At 34.3% G+C, this 16,801-nt stretch overlaps 1 protein-coding gene across 1 annotated transcript in view; it reads left to right on the top strand.

The window, feature by feature from the left end:
• LOC143445355 (myotubularin-related protein 13-like) overlaps positions 1-16,801 on the top strand; it is a 66,246-nt gene that overhangs the window by 35,210 nt on the left and 14,235 nt on the right. Inside the window, exons 14-26 of the mRNA XM_076944403.1 lie at positions 1,291-1,495; positions 5,715-5,837; positions 5,949-6,082; positions 7,381-7,452; positions 7,719-7,853; positions 7,956-8,093; positions 8,279-8,484; positions 8,923-9,118; positions 9,988-10,044; positions 12,459-12,645; positions 12,928-13,037; positions 13,129-13,340; positions 14,176-14,328. Coding sequence (XP_076800518.1) covers positions 1,291-1,495; positions 5,715-5,837; positions 5,949-6,082; positions 7,381-7,452; positions 7,719-7,853; positions 7,956-8,093; positions 8,279-8,484; positions 8,923-9,118; positions 9,988-10,044; positions 12,459-12,645; positions 12,928-13,037; positions 13,129-13,340; positions 14,176-14,328 — 1,928 coding nt within the window. The remainder of the gene's footprint in view (positions 1-1,290; positions 1,496-5,714; positions 5,838-5,948; positions 6,083-7,380; positions 7,453-7,718; positions 7,854-7,955; positions 8,094-8,278; positions 8,485-8,922; positions 9,119-9,987; positions 10,045-12,458; positions 12,646-12,927; positions 13,038-13,128; positions 13,341-14,175; positions 14,329-16,801) is intronic.

Raw genomic sequence — 16,801 nt, 5'->3', positions numbered from 1 at the left:
TTCGCAAGCATAAGCTTGCTTCTTCAGGTGCACTATGTACTAAGATATCTATGGTATATTGCTTGCTTTGTTCTCTTAGTCGTCTAGAAGTATTTAGAGAGGTCCACATGAAACAGGAAAAATGCATTATTACAGTACAGTAGGACATATTACGGACAAGTTGGGGCCAGCGATATTCATCCGTTATATACCACGCCGGCTCGCTAGGTCCCTATGTATTACGTACCACGTACCACACTCCAGAGTTAATTACAAGACATTTTAAAGTCAGAAACAACATGCTGTACATATGTTTTTTATCAGATCATCGAGAGTTTGTGGCTTAATACTAAATTTCTCTCCAATGTCACACCTTTTCATTGAAGGGTTGTCTTCAACAAACTTCAAAATTTTCAATTTTTCTTTGTGTGTTCTGCTTTTTTCTTTTTGGCATACTGGTTAATACAGTACAGTACACTCAATACAAGTGAAAGATTGAATCAAATGTGAAGAATAACGCACGCTTTCTTCTGTGACAATAACAATTTTACTCTCAACAATCGATTTCTTTGCTATAATGAATGGATCCGTAATACTGTATATGAGGTAATTTACATTGCTGTTTTCTGAAAGGGACTGGAGAATTCGTTTGTAGGTATTCATTATATACAATAATGTATCTGTTATAAGCAAGTTGAAATGCACTAAAAAGAATAGGAAACCATCCGGACTAGAATTTTCATACGATATATACGGTTATCCATTATATATGCATCCGTTATATGCGAGTTCTACTGTATATCATAGTTGAGGCGTTTGATTGCCGACGCTTGCATACTTGCCACAGATTTGTTTACATTCCGTTTGTATGAACTGATTTTAACTTTGCACGAAGATTACATATACAAAGTAGGAATGTAAGGAGGCCATGCCGTGTTTTCAAAAGATGTTTTAAGCTAATGTTTTCAAAGGATGGTACTGTATAATATTTTCTTTCTTTAATAAAGCAGGGTTCTGTTCATGAAAAGCGCAGTAACAGTCAGAGCTAAGCTCACACATCGCCAAAAACAACGTTTTCACAAATTTATTGTTTAATCAATATCCTGTCCTGTAAAAATTATATCCTGGTCAAAAAGGATATAATTTTGGAAACCAAAAATGTTTTTCAGTATTTTGAAGAGATTTACAAAAGAGTGTGATCTTCTCATAACTTAAAAAAACTGCATCATATTGGTTATTATTGAAGTCAAATTATTGCCGCCAGCTCAAAGCATCATGCATCTGTCTCAATGTGCCGAATATTTTTTTCAGGAAAATCCCAATCACTTTCCCATTACTGAAAAAATTCCTAAGCCTTCAGAGTCTTCTCATAAACGAAAAAAGCAAGTTGCTTTTCCCAAATTAAGTGTAACAGCAGTGCAAGCATTTATGGAAGAAAATAGGACAACTGTCAACAAGGATAAACCTTACACTCATTACTCAGAGAGATGCAAACATGTCAATGAAAGAGACCATGGTAAGTGCCGTTTGGCATAGCTGTAATTTTTTTATCTTGCAACTGTCATGTATACATATTTAAATTGTGTTGATTTGATAAATGTGATTTTCAATACTTTCTTACCCTGTATACTATCATATAAACAACTTTTTGACAAGAATATCAGGCCAAAAAACAGCTTGGTTTAATGGGTGCTTATACACTCGACCTAAATTCTGGCCAAAAAAGTTTTGTAAAGTTATGGACTAGAATTCCATTTGTGCCATAAACAGAACACATGTCATCCTTAAAACAATAAAATTTAGGAAATTTACACGCAAACTAATCATTGAAGTCTGTTTGACATGTTGAAAACCATTGAATGTTGACGTAACTTAGTTGATGGTTTGGAGGCGTTTAACATCATTGACTCATTTTTTTTCATAGCCTATTTTTATGTTTAGCTTCAAATGTTACGTTTTGAATACTGCTGAAAGTCATTACAACTAACATCTTTTACAAAAGTATTAAAATAGAATGTTATGCTTTACCATCCGCACTTCTAGTCATGTTTCTTAATCTTTTATGACCCACCTCTTAAAACAGGTTTGGCTGGTGTAGCAGCCTTTTAAGGGATCATGACCCAATTGAGAGGGATAGGCTTTTCAATGCAAAGTACATTAAACCAATAAGCTATTACCGCAAAAACTACATCATGAACCTTCCTGAAATTTGGCTTGCAATGAGATTTAGGGTAGGACTGCCTACATACTTAGTTTAAACAGAATCTTTGTACTAAAATCTTTGTACTAAAATCTTGTACTAAGAATCTTTGTACTTTAAAACAACCACCCAAACTTTACAGTAAATTTTGAGCTTCAAATACTCGAAAAAAAAACAGTATTTGCAATTGCAAGCCCTACCAAATTTAAACCTTCGTCTGAACTTGCAACCAGCTATCGCCAAAACCAGAACAAACCAACCCACATCGACATCACATGCGCATTGAACTAGAACATTTCTTACTTTTCTTAATATGGTGCTTTGGTGCAACATCGTCATAAACACAGTGTTGGCCGTTTAAAATTGTCTTCCTAATGGAAAGTGACCCATAAGCCAGGATGTAGAATATGGCAGGTGCGCAATAGGTAAGTGAAAAGTGAGACCTTTTTACTGTATGTTTGCTTCCAAAAAGAAATACAAAAACATCTTACTCTATTTTGGAAGCAATCTGGCTATTGTTTTGCTTAAAAAGACTACATGTTTTCCAAACCGCTTTATTCCAGAAAATTTCTATCAGAAGTTGTCTGCGCTTCATCAAATGACAACTGCTGGAATAACAAGTTTGTCAAGTGCCATGATGTAAAATTATTGTTGTGTCACTGCCTCCGACTGATTACAGAATAATGCTGCAGAAACTGTCATTACGTTACTTAACGTTTGTTGTAATTTTTGAGTGAATTATTTATCGTATAAAATAACTTTTGTCGTCACAGTGACGAGTGTGTTGTCACCGTGTGTCTTCTTTTCAAGATTATTGGAAAATCAATATTTATAAGCATTCCTGGCATTACTATTTTTTTCCAGGAAAGTAATGTGCGATTTTTTCTTCCAAATATGAGCTAAAGTAGTTCCGTATAATGGAAATTTGGTGGACGGTTTCCAGTTGCGGCAATGCCGCTGCAACAAACTTTTTAGAGAATTGTGACGATGGGCCATCTGACCACATTCTAAGTTGCATCACGTCTACTGGCAGATGTTTTATCATCTCAGAAATGAAGAGAATGTCGGTGTCCTTAGAATGGTCAGGGCTGTCAGTCGCAATCACTTTCGAGAAATGATCACTGTTATGAAATAAGCTAAACCTGATTTTGATTCCAATGTGCAGATTGGATTTTGTCCTGATAGCTGCAGGTGTAGTTTTCAGTGAAATCCACCTATGGCACCACAACATCAGGGTTACAGCTTTGAACTATTTCTTCATCAGAACGATGTTGTTGTTTCTATGTGATCTTGATATGGTGGTGAAGAAGAAACTTTGGAAGCTTTTGTGCAATTTAATGGCAGATCTTCAATACTTTCAGTTTTCACAGTTTTGACAAGCTTGTCTTTCAAGGTCTCCTATGCATTCCAGATTGTTTCCTGCACCGTTATTCTGGAATCGGTCTGAGGCAATGACACGAAAAATAATTTTGCATCATGGCACTCGACACACTTGTTATTTCAGCAGTTGTCGTTTGGTGAAGCTCAGACAACTTCAGATGGAAATTCGCTGGAATACAGCGGTATATCAAGTGCCTCGTGAGACGCGTGCAAGGCCAGTCTAATATTTTTGTTGTACTTGCAAAAGCATACATTTTGGGGCAGCTTGCTGCTCAAGAGCACATTGCTTGGTCTTAAAGAAGCGAATCTGCTCTTTCCGATTTTCATCTTTTACCCGTAATGGGTCTTGAAATATTTCATGTTTCCCACACCGAAGATAAACAATGTCTGGCCTGCACGCGTTTCTTAGATTCGTCAGGACTTCTAACGGTGATGGCATCTTTTCTTCCCGGAGGTTGTTGAGAAAATCTTGTCAGTAAAACCGCTGAGTTGTTCATTTCGGTCTGAAATGTATGACGAACTTTGTTGCTCACGTAGCTTCAGTCAGTATTGTGTTGTGTCTTTAAAGCGTTTTATCAATTAGCACCTTTGTTGTTATCTATTTTTATCACTTTGGTTGGTAAATATAAACGTTGTGCATGTTTTTTCAAGGTTGGTTCATATCTGACTGTGGTCCGTGGGTAAATAAATGTTGCTTCAAAATGATCAGTTTGTAATATTAGCTTGACAATGTTATACTGTATAAAAAGTTACTTACAGTCAAGGGTGTTGCAGTTCACCGTAAACATGAAATTAAGCCTGGTTTCATGGATAAGGGCGTTCTCGTTACAAATGGAAGGGCAAATACGACAGTATCTTCATGCTTCACTATAAACAATACATTTACATGTATGAGGAGGGCGGGTGCTAGAGTGCTATCATATATTACGCTTATTTATTTTATTTGGAAAAATCGAATATGCGATGGAGCCATGTATCTAAAATGTGATGCAAAGTATATCGGTAAAATCCTAAACAGTTTTTAAGCTGTTGAAAGTCACATTGTCGCTAGTGGCAAAGATGGCAACCATGAACACTATTACTATATACTACTAACTGTATCCTATATACCACTAACATTACTATATGCAAATCCATACCAAAACCATTGCTAATAATGGACATAACTCAATGTTATCAGGTTATTTTCCTACAACAACTACCGAGAGGGCATTTTGATATTGCAGAATTTAATTGGACTAACCACTTACCAGTTGACATAGTGTTTCAGGACATTGTATTACGCAAGACGACAAGAATCTCATTCTGCTTTGATTTGTATATTTCTGTCTACGTCACATTTTACTTTTCACAGATATTTCTTTCAGTTGCTTAACGATGGCAGGTCTTGCTCTGGCCCCTTTCAGAATGTGTTGTAGTGTCTTAGTAGAAAGCTCATGTTTTTAATTTATATTGCTCATTATTTGCCCATGAACTTTGTTATAGCAGGTGACAACAATCATAATAATAGAGTGCCCATTTTTGACAGTTTCTCCATGAACGTACTCATGTGCTCATAACCAGTGATGAAAAGTATTTTAGAAAGTATTTATCTACTTTCCAGATTTTCAATAGATATAAGTATAGATATAAAGATAGAGAAATCATCTTAACATACAAAACTTGAAAGTTATCCAAACCAAATTTTAGGAATTTTTGTTTATGGAAGTAAAAGTTTGATGGAGAAATAAAAGAATAATAATCTCAAAAACAATGCAGATCGAAAATCAAATTTTGGATCTGGAATAGCTTTTTTATGTTACGCAAAGTAACGGTTTTTCCACTTAACGGTGTCAAATGATGACCTATTTTTATCAAGACCTACTATACTGGCATGTGCTTGCTGCATGTGTCACATATTTGAATCAATATTTATTGTTCATACTGTTACTGTAACTTATGCCTGAACCGCTTAAAATAATTCTACGTTATATCATTGGGTGGTTAGTAGTTATACCCACCATAACTTAGTAATGTAATGGTGATGGAAATGTTCAGTGGTTGGTGTCAATTTGAAATTTTGCTACAGTTAGTTTTTTGCATAGCAATACTTTGGAATCAGTTGTAACTTCAGTCAACTTAACTACATGTGAGCAGAAAGTATTTATTATTGTAGTTTCACCTTTCAAGCTTCATGGAAGCATTACATCTAATAGTAGAAGGCTAGAAGTTTTAAAGAACTGTTTGTCTTTCATATTTGAAAACAAAACTTTGGAGATAAAGAAAATTATTCAAGCAGGTAAAGTGACTTTTTTTCCTGCAAATATTACATTTCTATAACGCAGTTAACACATAAGATTGTGAAGTTTTGCCAACTTTTTTGTCACTGTATATTTTATAAACCTGACAGTTATTCGTGCTCTGAAGAGCAGAAGTATAAGGAGTGCTCTCCTGTCAATTTTAGAAGAATATTCAAAAACTCAGGCTCAGCTGGATAATCAGCAGTTTGATTATATTGCAAGACTTACTAATGCTGCTCTTCAGGTATTTATTGTTCATCGAACATTGATTAACTACATTGCGATATGGATAAAGTTTTTTTGGTTATTTTTACAATGTTTTCTCATTAAAGCTAAAGTAAAACTTATATAGTCACTTAAGCTACATTTAAAACAGTATCCTTTTAAACCTTACTGTTAAAGTGAGAGGCAAGTTAAAAAACGTCAGTTAAGTTGGCCTTGAATTAAATACAGTAGTAGTTACCACTAAATATAGCTGTGAATGGATTTTTAATAATATGTAATGATTAAGCAGTTATTAACATTATTGCATCGCAAATTTGACCTCATATTATGATGGAGATGACTGTCATTGTGATGTCAAAATGTAAAAACAATATGCTTGATGACCTTTGTTGGTATTGGGTATGGTAGTAGTGGCTAGTTAAAGCATTTTGCATATCTCCATTCCAGGTAGGTTCCAAGACTGCATTGTATTGCAGGTTAGCATTTTTATTAACCGGTACAAATACACCAACGGTCAGCAAGTTTAGGCTTATTTAAAGCAAAATGTTCCCGTTATATACTTTAGTACGCTTTGCTTATACCTGTTAATATTTACTTGTCAGCCACAGAAAACATTCTGATCTAAATAACAGTCATCTACATTTTTTCTTTTACTGTGACGTAATAAGTTATACTTTCGATATTATTAAGTGATAAATTGCGTCTTTTGCCACTTATTTATAGCAATAACTGCTTAATATTAGTACAAATCCTTTGTACAGGGTATTTACTGACAACTACTATTTGATTTAAGGCCAGTTTGTTTTTGGATTTGCCCCGCACTTTAAATCACGGGTTGGTAACCTTTTGATTGGCTCAAAAGCAAACTACTTGCATATGAGTATAAGCTCATCGAATGTACTCTGCTAGATATTGGAACCGGCTGTTCATCTCCCCGTCCAGAATTGTTCGGCTTTGCGCAGTGTCATTATCAGTATAGAGTAATCGCTGAGTCATTATTTTCGGTATCCATATACTGTGTACGAACGATAGGCAGATGTAGAAAATTAACAGTAAACTCAATGTCTGAACCAAAAAACTGTGAGAACACAACGCCATTGCAATCGCTCCAGGCCACGATTGACTGGTTGCCCACCCTTGTAAAGTAATTTCAAGTAAAATATGCAACAAATTTTCTGCGGTAATAAGTTATTTTTCAATGTACAACCATGATATGTGTAATGTACACTCATTGATTTGCCTTTTTCTCCAGTGTTGTGGGTAAATAGATTATACTAGGATTCAAAATTCATCAAATGCAGTTTTGTGTTTGAATAGGATAGCTATGGACAACTAGACGAAAATTCACTGGCATCTGGTTTACTACAGGTTGCTACTACTTTTAACAGGGTTAGTTGTGTTTGTTAAATATTTGTACAGCCTTGTATAATGTTATCAATTTTGTTGTTGATTGTATTCTAACATAAAACATACAAATTTGTCAAGAAATAATTTTTAATACGTTATCCACAAATATTTTAAAATTTTTCTTGATTATCTACTCTGATAAAATACAATATCGTTTTATCTACTTCAATTTTAACTGAAAACATTCACAGTTGCTGTGTGTGTCAGTAGTAATTTGATACTGTGATAAAATCTCTTTGGTTTATTAGAAGCTGCAACCAACTGTAACTCAGTTTATGTACACTGTGATACAAGATCACCCGGTCTGGAGTACAAGTGGATTTTGGGAAAAAGCATTTTTTAGTGATGTTCAGGAAGAGATTTATCGTCTTTATAACAGCACAGTAAATAAAAATATTGAGTAAATCTTTTCCTTAAATTTTGTTGACAATGCAAAATCGTACTATGCTGTCACCTGGGAAATAGATTAATTGTTTTCCTTGCAGGAAAAAGCAACTGTATCCAAGTTTGCGACTTCTAGCAGCAATGCTTCCTCAATTAGCACACCCAAACATTTGGATGACAGTGATTTAAATGATATTGAAAATCACAGTTGGAGATGTATGAAAATTGCTGCCATACAGGTTACTTTATTTGTCAGTGACGATCAATTACCGTAATGCTCTAGAAAACTTTATAAGTTCAGTTGCTGTATTTCTAGAACTGTTGAGTTTTTGTATACATCTTTGTCTGTCTTCTGCATAAAATTGTAAATTCATTTGATTATTATGCTCATGACATTAAGTTTGTATTTATGTGTATTATGTAGCTTGAAAATTGGAAAGAACATTCATCAACTCAGCAGCAAAATATCTCTGCAGCCGAAGAAGGTGTTGTTTTCAGTCAAGCTATGCATGTAGCACAGCAAATGGTGTTCATGCTAGTGCCTCTAGATTCATCCAGTGTAAATCGTGGAAAGTTTTTACGGGCTGCAACAGGAGACGAAACCAGCAGCAATAGTTTTTTCACTGGCAGGTAATTCATTTTATCCATTAACTGACTGATAATTTTGACAACATTTTTGTGTGTCATCTTAAATGCATAGCTGGAACAAAGAACGTTTTGAACGGAAGCTAATTCTTCCCCAGTTAGGTACCCACATAGTTTAAACAAGATTAATCTTTTGGTCTAATAATTATCGTATTAGTTATTTCAATTGCTGCTAGCGAATAGATAGCAGTAGCAACATTATTGTGACACAAAATATTTTTGCTAATCATGCGGTGAATATATAGCCAATATATAGTTATTGTTTATGCAGCAATGCGGCCAGGGCATTATTGGTCATGCATAGCTGGTCGAGCATGCTTCATTACAACCACTCGTATGCCACATTTTGTCAATCTCTTGTTAATTGAGTATAAAAACGATACACAAAAAGATAGGTCTTTCTATAACATATGTTACTTTTAGTTTGCCAGGTTCCATCAATGGAAGTATGGATGATGAAGCTATGTATGATAATTCAAAAGCTGAGGAGAGTGATCTTGCAAATACTGTTGTTAAGTTTATTTCTAAATTTGTAGATAGAGCTTGCACTGAAGCCTCTATTACCAGTGAGCATACAACAATGCTGCTTAATAAGATTCCTGCCATGGTGCATATGCAGGTAGGCCCTATATGACATTTGCTTAAGCAAGTTTTTTCATTACTGAATTAAATGATATTTGTTTTAAGCTTCATAACCATGAACGTTGAACGGTTAATTATTTTCATTTAAGACTTGAAACACAACCTTTAACATTTCAGTACAAGTTTGTTACTTCTCTATAAAAACTTGAATCCTATTAATGCCGGTAAAAAGTTGTCATGAAATGAAATTTCCATATAAAATACACAAATAAAGCTTTTAAACATATTGTATGCAATTGAAATAAGCACCTTCAATTGTGCTAGAAGACAAATGCCATTTCTACCCCAAAATATACCGTCTAATATTTCACTGTAAAGTATGGTTATGTGTATTAAAACTCTGTATAAATATAATTTTTGCAATGAACATTATTTTACACAGAGCCTCCCAACTTTTTTATGCCTTGCATACCAATAAAACTATGAATATGTTCTCGCACCTTCTACATGGATAATGCTGTTAGTATCATACCTAAGAAAGCAAGCACAAGAATTAGTTGCATGTGTCATTTGCAAATAACAGACAGATTAATCAACAATGCCTTCCTGAAAAATAGAAACTAAATATTCCAGTGGCCTTTTGTTTCAGATAGTTAAGCATACCAATCTTCCAGACTCACTGTTCTAATTGCCCATCCCTAGGTGTACGAACCCCACAGTTGTGAACCTCTGATTTAAAGCATCCAGAATTAAACAATGACTGTTGTGCAACAAAAACAACAAACAACTCAGTATTAAAAATGTTGTCTGCTTTTACTTTGTTGGTTTTTTTGTAAGTAAGCAATAAAATAATCCACATGGGCATTGCTGAAATATATAATACATTAACCTACTTTTTGTTTTTAGTTTGAATCTTTACAAGATGTATGTCTTGAAAGCAAAAGGCTTCCCCCAATGACAAAGGTAATTTCAATACTTTTTTGTGGAACATGGTACCAGGCTACTTAAAAAGTTTAAAATGTTTAAAAGGAGATAATACAGTTATATTTTATTGAATCAGTAAAAGGAATAGAGCATAGTATTACATGTAAGGCCGGTAAGGGTTTGTAAAGGTAGTTTTAATTGCGTTTGTAATGTGTAGTATATATGTGTGTAATTATTCTGCTATGCATAATGCACTGTTGATTGTTCATTGCCAGTTTGGTGCTGTGATGGTTGTATAGGAGCAGGCTTATGGTTAATGAATTCATGTTCATAGATCGGTGATGTTACCCAGTTTTATAGCTCCCTTTATTAAGGTATTAACAATGTTTGCAGCTGTAACTTTGGTGACCAGTGCAAATTTCTACTAACAACAAGGCCCAGGAAATGCATGCAGATACTGTTCAACCAGAACTCCAACAGCTTGAAACTAATACTGTATTTACTTGATTGTAAACCGTGGCTTACAAAGTTTTTTTTAATTGGCTACGCTTTTTTGACAAAACTTTTTATCCGTCCTTTGGGTAAAACGATAATTTTCTTAGGTGGCTAGCACTCTTTCTGTGGGTAAAACAAAAATAACGGACATATTTTAGTTTCAACACAATTACCACACATACTGCGTGACTTAAATTAATAACATTTTAACACTATCAGATGCGCTTTACAATCGAAGGCGGCTTACAAACAAGGACGATTTACAATCAAGTTAATATGGTACCCAGTTTAAGAGGATTTTCCTTAGTGCTGGGATAAAGGTTCTGATATCATACCATGCTGAATGGAATGTTATTGGAAAAATGTGGAAAATTTCTTGCCTAAGAGCATGCCATATATATCTAAACTGGCTGGAACTGCTGATTCAAAAAATAAAAGACAAATTAATTTTAGAATTACATCAGAGAAGTTTTTACAAGCTACCCAACCAGCATGTTAATGTGATAACAGATTTCTATCTACACACCACCAACCAGCCTAGTTTTAAGTGAACATTTTATTGCATTTAAAATTTCATATCCAGGCCGGTTCACATTGAATGCAGCACAAGGAATGTGGACTTTTTTGTGTCTGGCGCACAAGAAAAGGATGGCTGACACTATGCGCACACAATGCAAGCAAATATTTGTATATTGAAATGATTTGTTAATTGTAAACGGTATAAGGTTTATAAACTTAGTCAAACTTCAAAACAAACAGCAGAAAATGTATAAACAGAGGAGAGATATTGTTTGCACTGTCGTGTATTTAAGCTTAGCTAAGCAGGAAATTCAAAGGTTGATTTGGGTTCATCCAATTTTGCTAAGGAAAGATGAATTAGGTATGGCAGTTTGGTGCTGATAATTTTGCCTCATAGCGGAATTCTTGGCTTATTTCCAGACCAGGTCAAGTTTTGCATCACAGTCTTTTGTTTTTGCTTTCTTCATTCTATTGCCAGAAAAAAGAACTAGGCCTATATAGTCATTCTACCTTTACAGGTGAACATAAACTGACCCACTTTCACATCATTTATTAAATTGCAATTAACAATAAAGCATTCAAACAACCTCATGCTTACAAGCAGGAAATTGAAGTCTTTATAAAGAAAGTATTTTCGTGATTACTATCTTTTGCAAAAGCTAGAATATCTATTCCAGGGGTGGGCAAACTGCGGCTCGCCGGCATGTTTTTTGTGGCTCTTCTAGTCGAATCGTAAAATTTCAAAAAAATTGTAAAGGCTACCAAGAGTACCGTTTATGAACGTTTCTCTCTTTTTCTTTTCCTTATTTAGGCCAGCATTGATGACAAGTTGTTAATTATCCAAATTTAATGATATTTTTCGATTGAGGTATGCAGATATGGAACAATTAAACGACATAAACTATTTATGACGTCATAAGTTCTTATGACTTGGCTCGTCAATAAAAATTTAACAACCAAAGCGGCTCTCGGGTTCAAAAAGGTTGCCCACCCCTGATCTATTCCATTTCCTTTCAAATAAATTCATCTAACTAAGCCTACTGAAAAATTTGTTAATAGTCCTATGATACAGTCCCAAATGCAATACAAAAACCCAAAATATTAGGATAAATACTTATGTATCATATATGCAATGAAAACGCATTGGCCACATGGCCACTGTTCACAAGTTTTGGAATTTTGAGCAAAAGTGATTTTTGTTGTTTTTTCTAATCAACCGAGGCACAAAGCTCGTGAAGGCCAAATACAAACTTTTGGGAAAACCCCACCATTTTTTAAACAAACAAAAAGTTTTTCGTCAGTTTGTTCACGTGCAGTGTACACCGGCCTTTACTTTTGTGAACCCTTTCTTATCCCATGATTGCAAATGTGCAATTTACCTGGCAATTTTATTTTTTCCAAAATCAAACTGTATCTTTAAAAGTCATTTTTTCTTGTAGCCTAAACTTCTACAACCAAAATTGATTGGTGGTGAATTTCTTGTAATGAAGAAGCCCTTGCGTGCATATCTCGGGGCAGATGGCTTTGCAACAGGAACTAAAGGACCAATTTTTCTGCCAGCTGAAGGAGCACTGTTTTTTTCCAACTATAGAGTATTATTTATTGGGACACCATGTGATCCTCTTGGTAAGTTTTACAAAAGCTTTTACGGCATGTAGATTTCTATATTTACCATAATAAGGTTTTGTAGTTATCTCAGTAGAGATCATAATTAAAAGACAATTCTCACATGTTTTAATGAGAAACTAATTACTCCAAAAACATGTGTTAGGAATGATTTAGATGCAAATTGGTACATTCTTGAGAAATTTTATTATAGCTAAATTACACTATCTTGCATTGCAATTTTTTAATTTGCAGTAGTAAATTTTAAAACTATCAATGTGTCTTTCTCTTTTTCTGGAGCAGCTGCAGAGCAGGTTGTAATGCGGTTTTTTCCGATCTCCACCTTGCTTAAGATTAAATCTCTTGACACTCATGACTTCCATAGCAGCTCACATCCAGAAATTAATAGCCAGGTATTTAAATTTGTGTAAAACATTGGAAAATATGAAGTTTTTGACAAAAACTGTTTTAAAACATTAAGAACTATTTTCTTATTGTGATCAGTTGGGAATCCAGCTGGTCTCGTGCACGTTTGAACTACTTCTTGTAGCCTTTGATGAAGAAGTCTCTGCTGAACAACGGGAAACACTTGAAAATGAAATTATGGCTTGGCGTTATCCAGACGCAGTTGAAAAAACATTTGCCATAGCCTCTACAAAAAGTCCACAAAATACGACATCCAGTACAATGATCCGCTACAAGCCTGAAACCACAAAGTTAGTTGCAAATGTTACATAATGGTATTTTTATTTTGTATCCAGAAAAAATTTCTCATGCTCTGTTATGAATTTCTGGAGCGCATGCTGTCGATATCCATGTAGTCTGAGAGCCTAGATAGGTTAACATGCAACTCATTCCCACCATGTGCTTTTGCGTTACAATACTTCATGTTACCTTTTTGAAGCTTTTTTCTGCCATCGTACCAAAGTATGGTGTATATATGTTATCGGTATATACAATGTTTCGCATATTATATTCATATCCTATAATGATGTTCAAGAAATTTAAGAAAAAAGAACTGTCCTCTTTGCGTGGTTTTATTGAAAGCGACACCAGCAATATTTTACATGGCAAAAGCATACTATTCCCTCTAAAGAACACGTATCGAAATTTGTCCCCATGCTGGCTAAAATGCTTTAGAAAAACTTGTTGGTAGTGGAGAATTACAGATGTTTTATTTAAGTTGACCTGTCTGTCATGGACAAGTGGCTTATATCTTGCTGAACCACATCAAGTTATATACCAAGCAGGCGAAGGCCATTTTATCGAATGTTGGCATGTCTTTTTGTCAAGAAGGCCTCATATAGCATCGCAGAAGAGTGAAATAACAAGTTGTGCAATGTACATGGTACCCTCCCTGAGCTTCCAGACCAAAATTTGTACTCAAAAAAAGTGAAAAAGTCAATTATGCTCAGACAAACCAGATATTACAAAATTTTATTAATACATCTTAATTTATTGTTGTATGAACACTATAGAGATATACGACATGTCATAATATGTTCAGTCCGTACTGGTTATACAATGTCATGTTTTGAATATGTTTTGTAGGATATCAAGTGCAAAAACCATTTACAAACAAGCGAAGCGAAAAGTTGGCCTAAATAAGACGAATCGTTTATCGCAGCTGATTCCCCAGGATAACAAGGGTCACACCTCCTTTCCACCCGACAATAAGCATTCAACTCTGTTATCATTAAACCAGTAAGTTGCTGTTTTTATTTTCAAATTTCCGGCGCAACATGCACAACAGAGCTTGTTGGAAGTATTGTAGTGCTTCAGTACTTTCTTTTTATAGTATTTGCATATTTTTTATGATAGATAAGTGTATTTGGTTGACGTATTCTGTTGTTTTTCACAAAGTTTGTTACAAATACAAGTTTCACAATTGTCACTGTTAAGTTGCATAAATGACACGAAAAACTGATACAAAAAGTGTTCATAATATCCAAACACTGGTAATAGTAAAAGGAAAATTTCATATGGCAAAATTCACAATAAAATGTTCATAAAGTGGGTGGTTATATTAAGCAGATTCTACTGTATTTTATTCTCAAAAACTCTGTGCAGGTATTCTAGCAGTAGTCTGATGGAGTTTCAGATGTAAGGCTTTTCTGGCCATTCCAGATCGAAGTCTTTGATTTCTGTATTAATTCTTATTGTTTTTGTCATTTTTAACTTCAAATATAGTTTTTTTATTATCATTCATTTCTGAGTTATTCTTCTGTAGCCTTTTATACAGATTAAAAACTGCTACTATATACAGTAGAGTTTAAAAACTCTATTTCGTTGGTGAGTGAATGAAGGCTATTGCTTTTGTTTGTAATCACATGATTAGTATTTTGTGAATTCCCCAAAAACTAAAATATTACTTTTTTGTTAGTTCAATTTTTGTTCATTATTTTTTTATAATTTTGGAATTTATTAATAACTTCTATTTGAATCTTATAAGGTCACAACACACTTTTTACAGATCATATCATTTAGGAATCACATGCTATAGGATAAAGTTTTTTGTTTAAATGCTTAATTTTATAACATAATCATGTTTGATTTTCTAGTTTTCAGGAAAGTTTTATGTCAAATGGTGAACCCAAATATTGTTTAAATTTCTTTAATGTAGTAACTCGAAGACTCTGAAAATATTTATCAAAATAAAATTTTTCACAGTTGGTGATAGAAATTGTTTCAACAGCTTTTGCTGAAAGGATTCTGTCTGATTGTTGAGGAAATATCCTGACGTGTTAAAATACTTGAAATTGCACAATTTTTATGCTAAAAAATTCACCACGTTGTTAGTTTGACAGAAATAAATTGTGTGAATTTTAAAGTGTGATCAAATACTGACAACAACATTATAAAATGGAATTTCTTTCAAAAAAAAATTGTTTTTAAATAAAATAATTTTAGGAAATTCTCAGTTGAAAGTCACATGGCTATAATCAAATTGTTAAGTGATGGTGGCTGTGTCATGAAATCATCTCAGGCAATTTTTCAGAAAATAGAAGTAACAATAAGGAAGTTAAATCAGCAGAAAAGCATTTTTGAAGATTCCCAAAGATGAAAACATGTCACTTTTAAAAACTTGTACATGGATCAGATCCACATTACAATCAAGTGTGCCTTAATTACCATCTCTTAGCTATGTTCATAAAAGAATATATGGATTTCGTCCACTGCCACAATTCTGTTTATTAGTATCACAGGACACTAGGTTGACAATGATTTTCTACAGCGAATGATCATTATAAAACCATTACTATTTGAAGAAGCGCAAAAATTCTACAAGCGCTGGAAGATTTTTAAATACAGCACAACAAAATCTATCTTGTCGTCACTGATAATGGACCAAATATGGAGCCGGTTGTTAGAGAAATGGGGCTGCTTTATTTCATCCGTACTCTCCAGCTAATAATTGAAGATTCAATTCAATTGCAAGCAATGGTGAAGACTTCAGACATATGTTGCTACACACTTCCACCACTCACTAAGCACCTGCAACACGTTGACGAAACTGCAGGATCAACTACTACTACCTAAACATCGCATTACCCAAGACACTAGAACCAGATGGAACAGCACCTATTATATGCTCAAAAGAATCTTTTAGCAACAGAAAGCATTAGTTATTTACTCTACTAATGTGATTATCATTTTTGTCATCATTTGAGAATATTACGAGAGAATGCAGCACACATCAGGCAACTGCATTGATCATAATACCTAGAGTAAAGTTTGTAAAAGGCTATTTGCAAGCTGCTCCAAGATGGGAAGCTTAAGATTGAAACCATGACTGAAGAAACTATCACTAGCTTGAACCAAAGAACTAAGAAATACGTCTCAAATGACGATCTCTCTGTTTTCTTGACCCAAGATTCAAAACAAGGAGGCTTGAAATCGAAGAAAACGCCTTTGTAAACAAAATCAAGGAGTTATTCTCAGAAGCTGAGGAAGAAGCAAATGATAACGAGGCAAGTATTCGTGCTCCAGGTACTTTTTCACCAATTTCACAAGTCGCCAACACAGAGTTTGATTTATTCGATTTTATTCTGTCCGAAGTGAGTCAATTCGAAACACGTACCACAATGTTCCCACAACCTATTCTACCACATTAAGTCAACTGAAAAGGTTTGAAAGCGAAATAGAAGCTTACCTTGGCATGGGCGTACTACCAAAA

Source organism: Clavelina lepadiformis, chromosome 2 (genome assembly GCF_947623445.1).
Source record: "Clavelina lepadiformis chromosome 2, kaClaLepa1.1, whole genome shotgun sequence".
In the NCBI taxonomy this organism is placed as follows: domain Eukaryota; kingdom Metazoa; phylum Chordata; class Ascidiacea; order Aplousobranchia; family Clavelinidae; genus Clavelina; species Clavelina lepadiformis.
The sequence above is the reverse complement of the archived record's forward strand: the minus strand, read 5'-3'. Positions and strand labels throughout refer to the sequence as shown.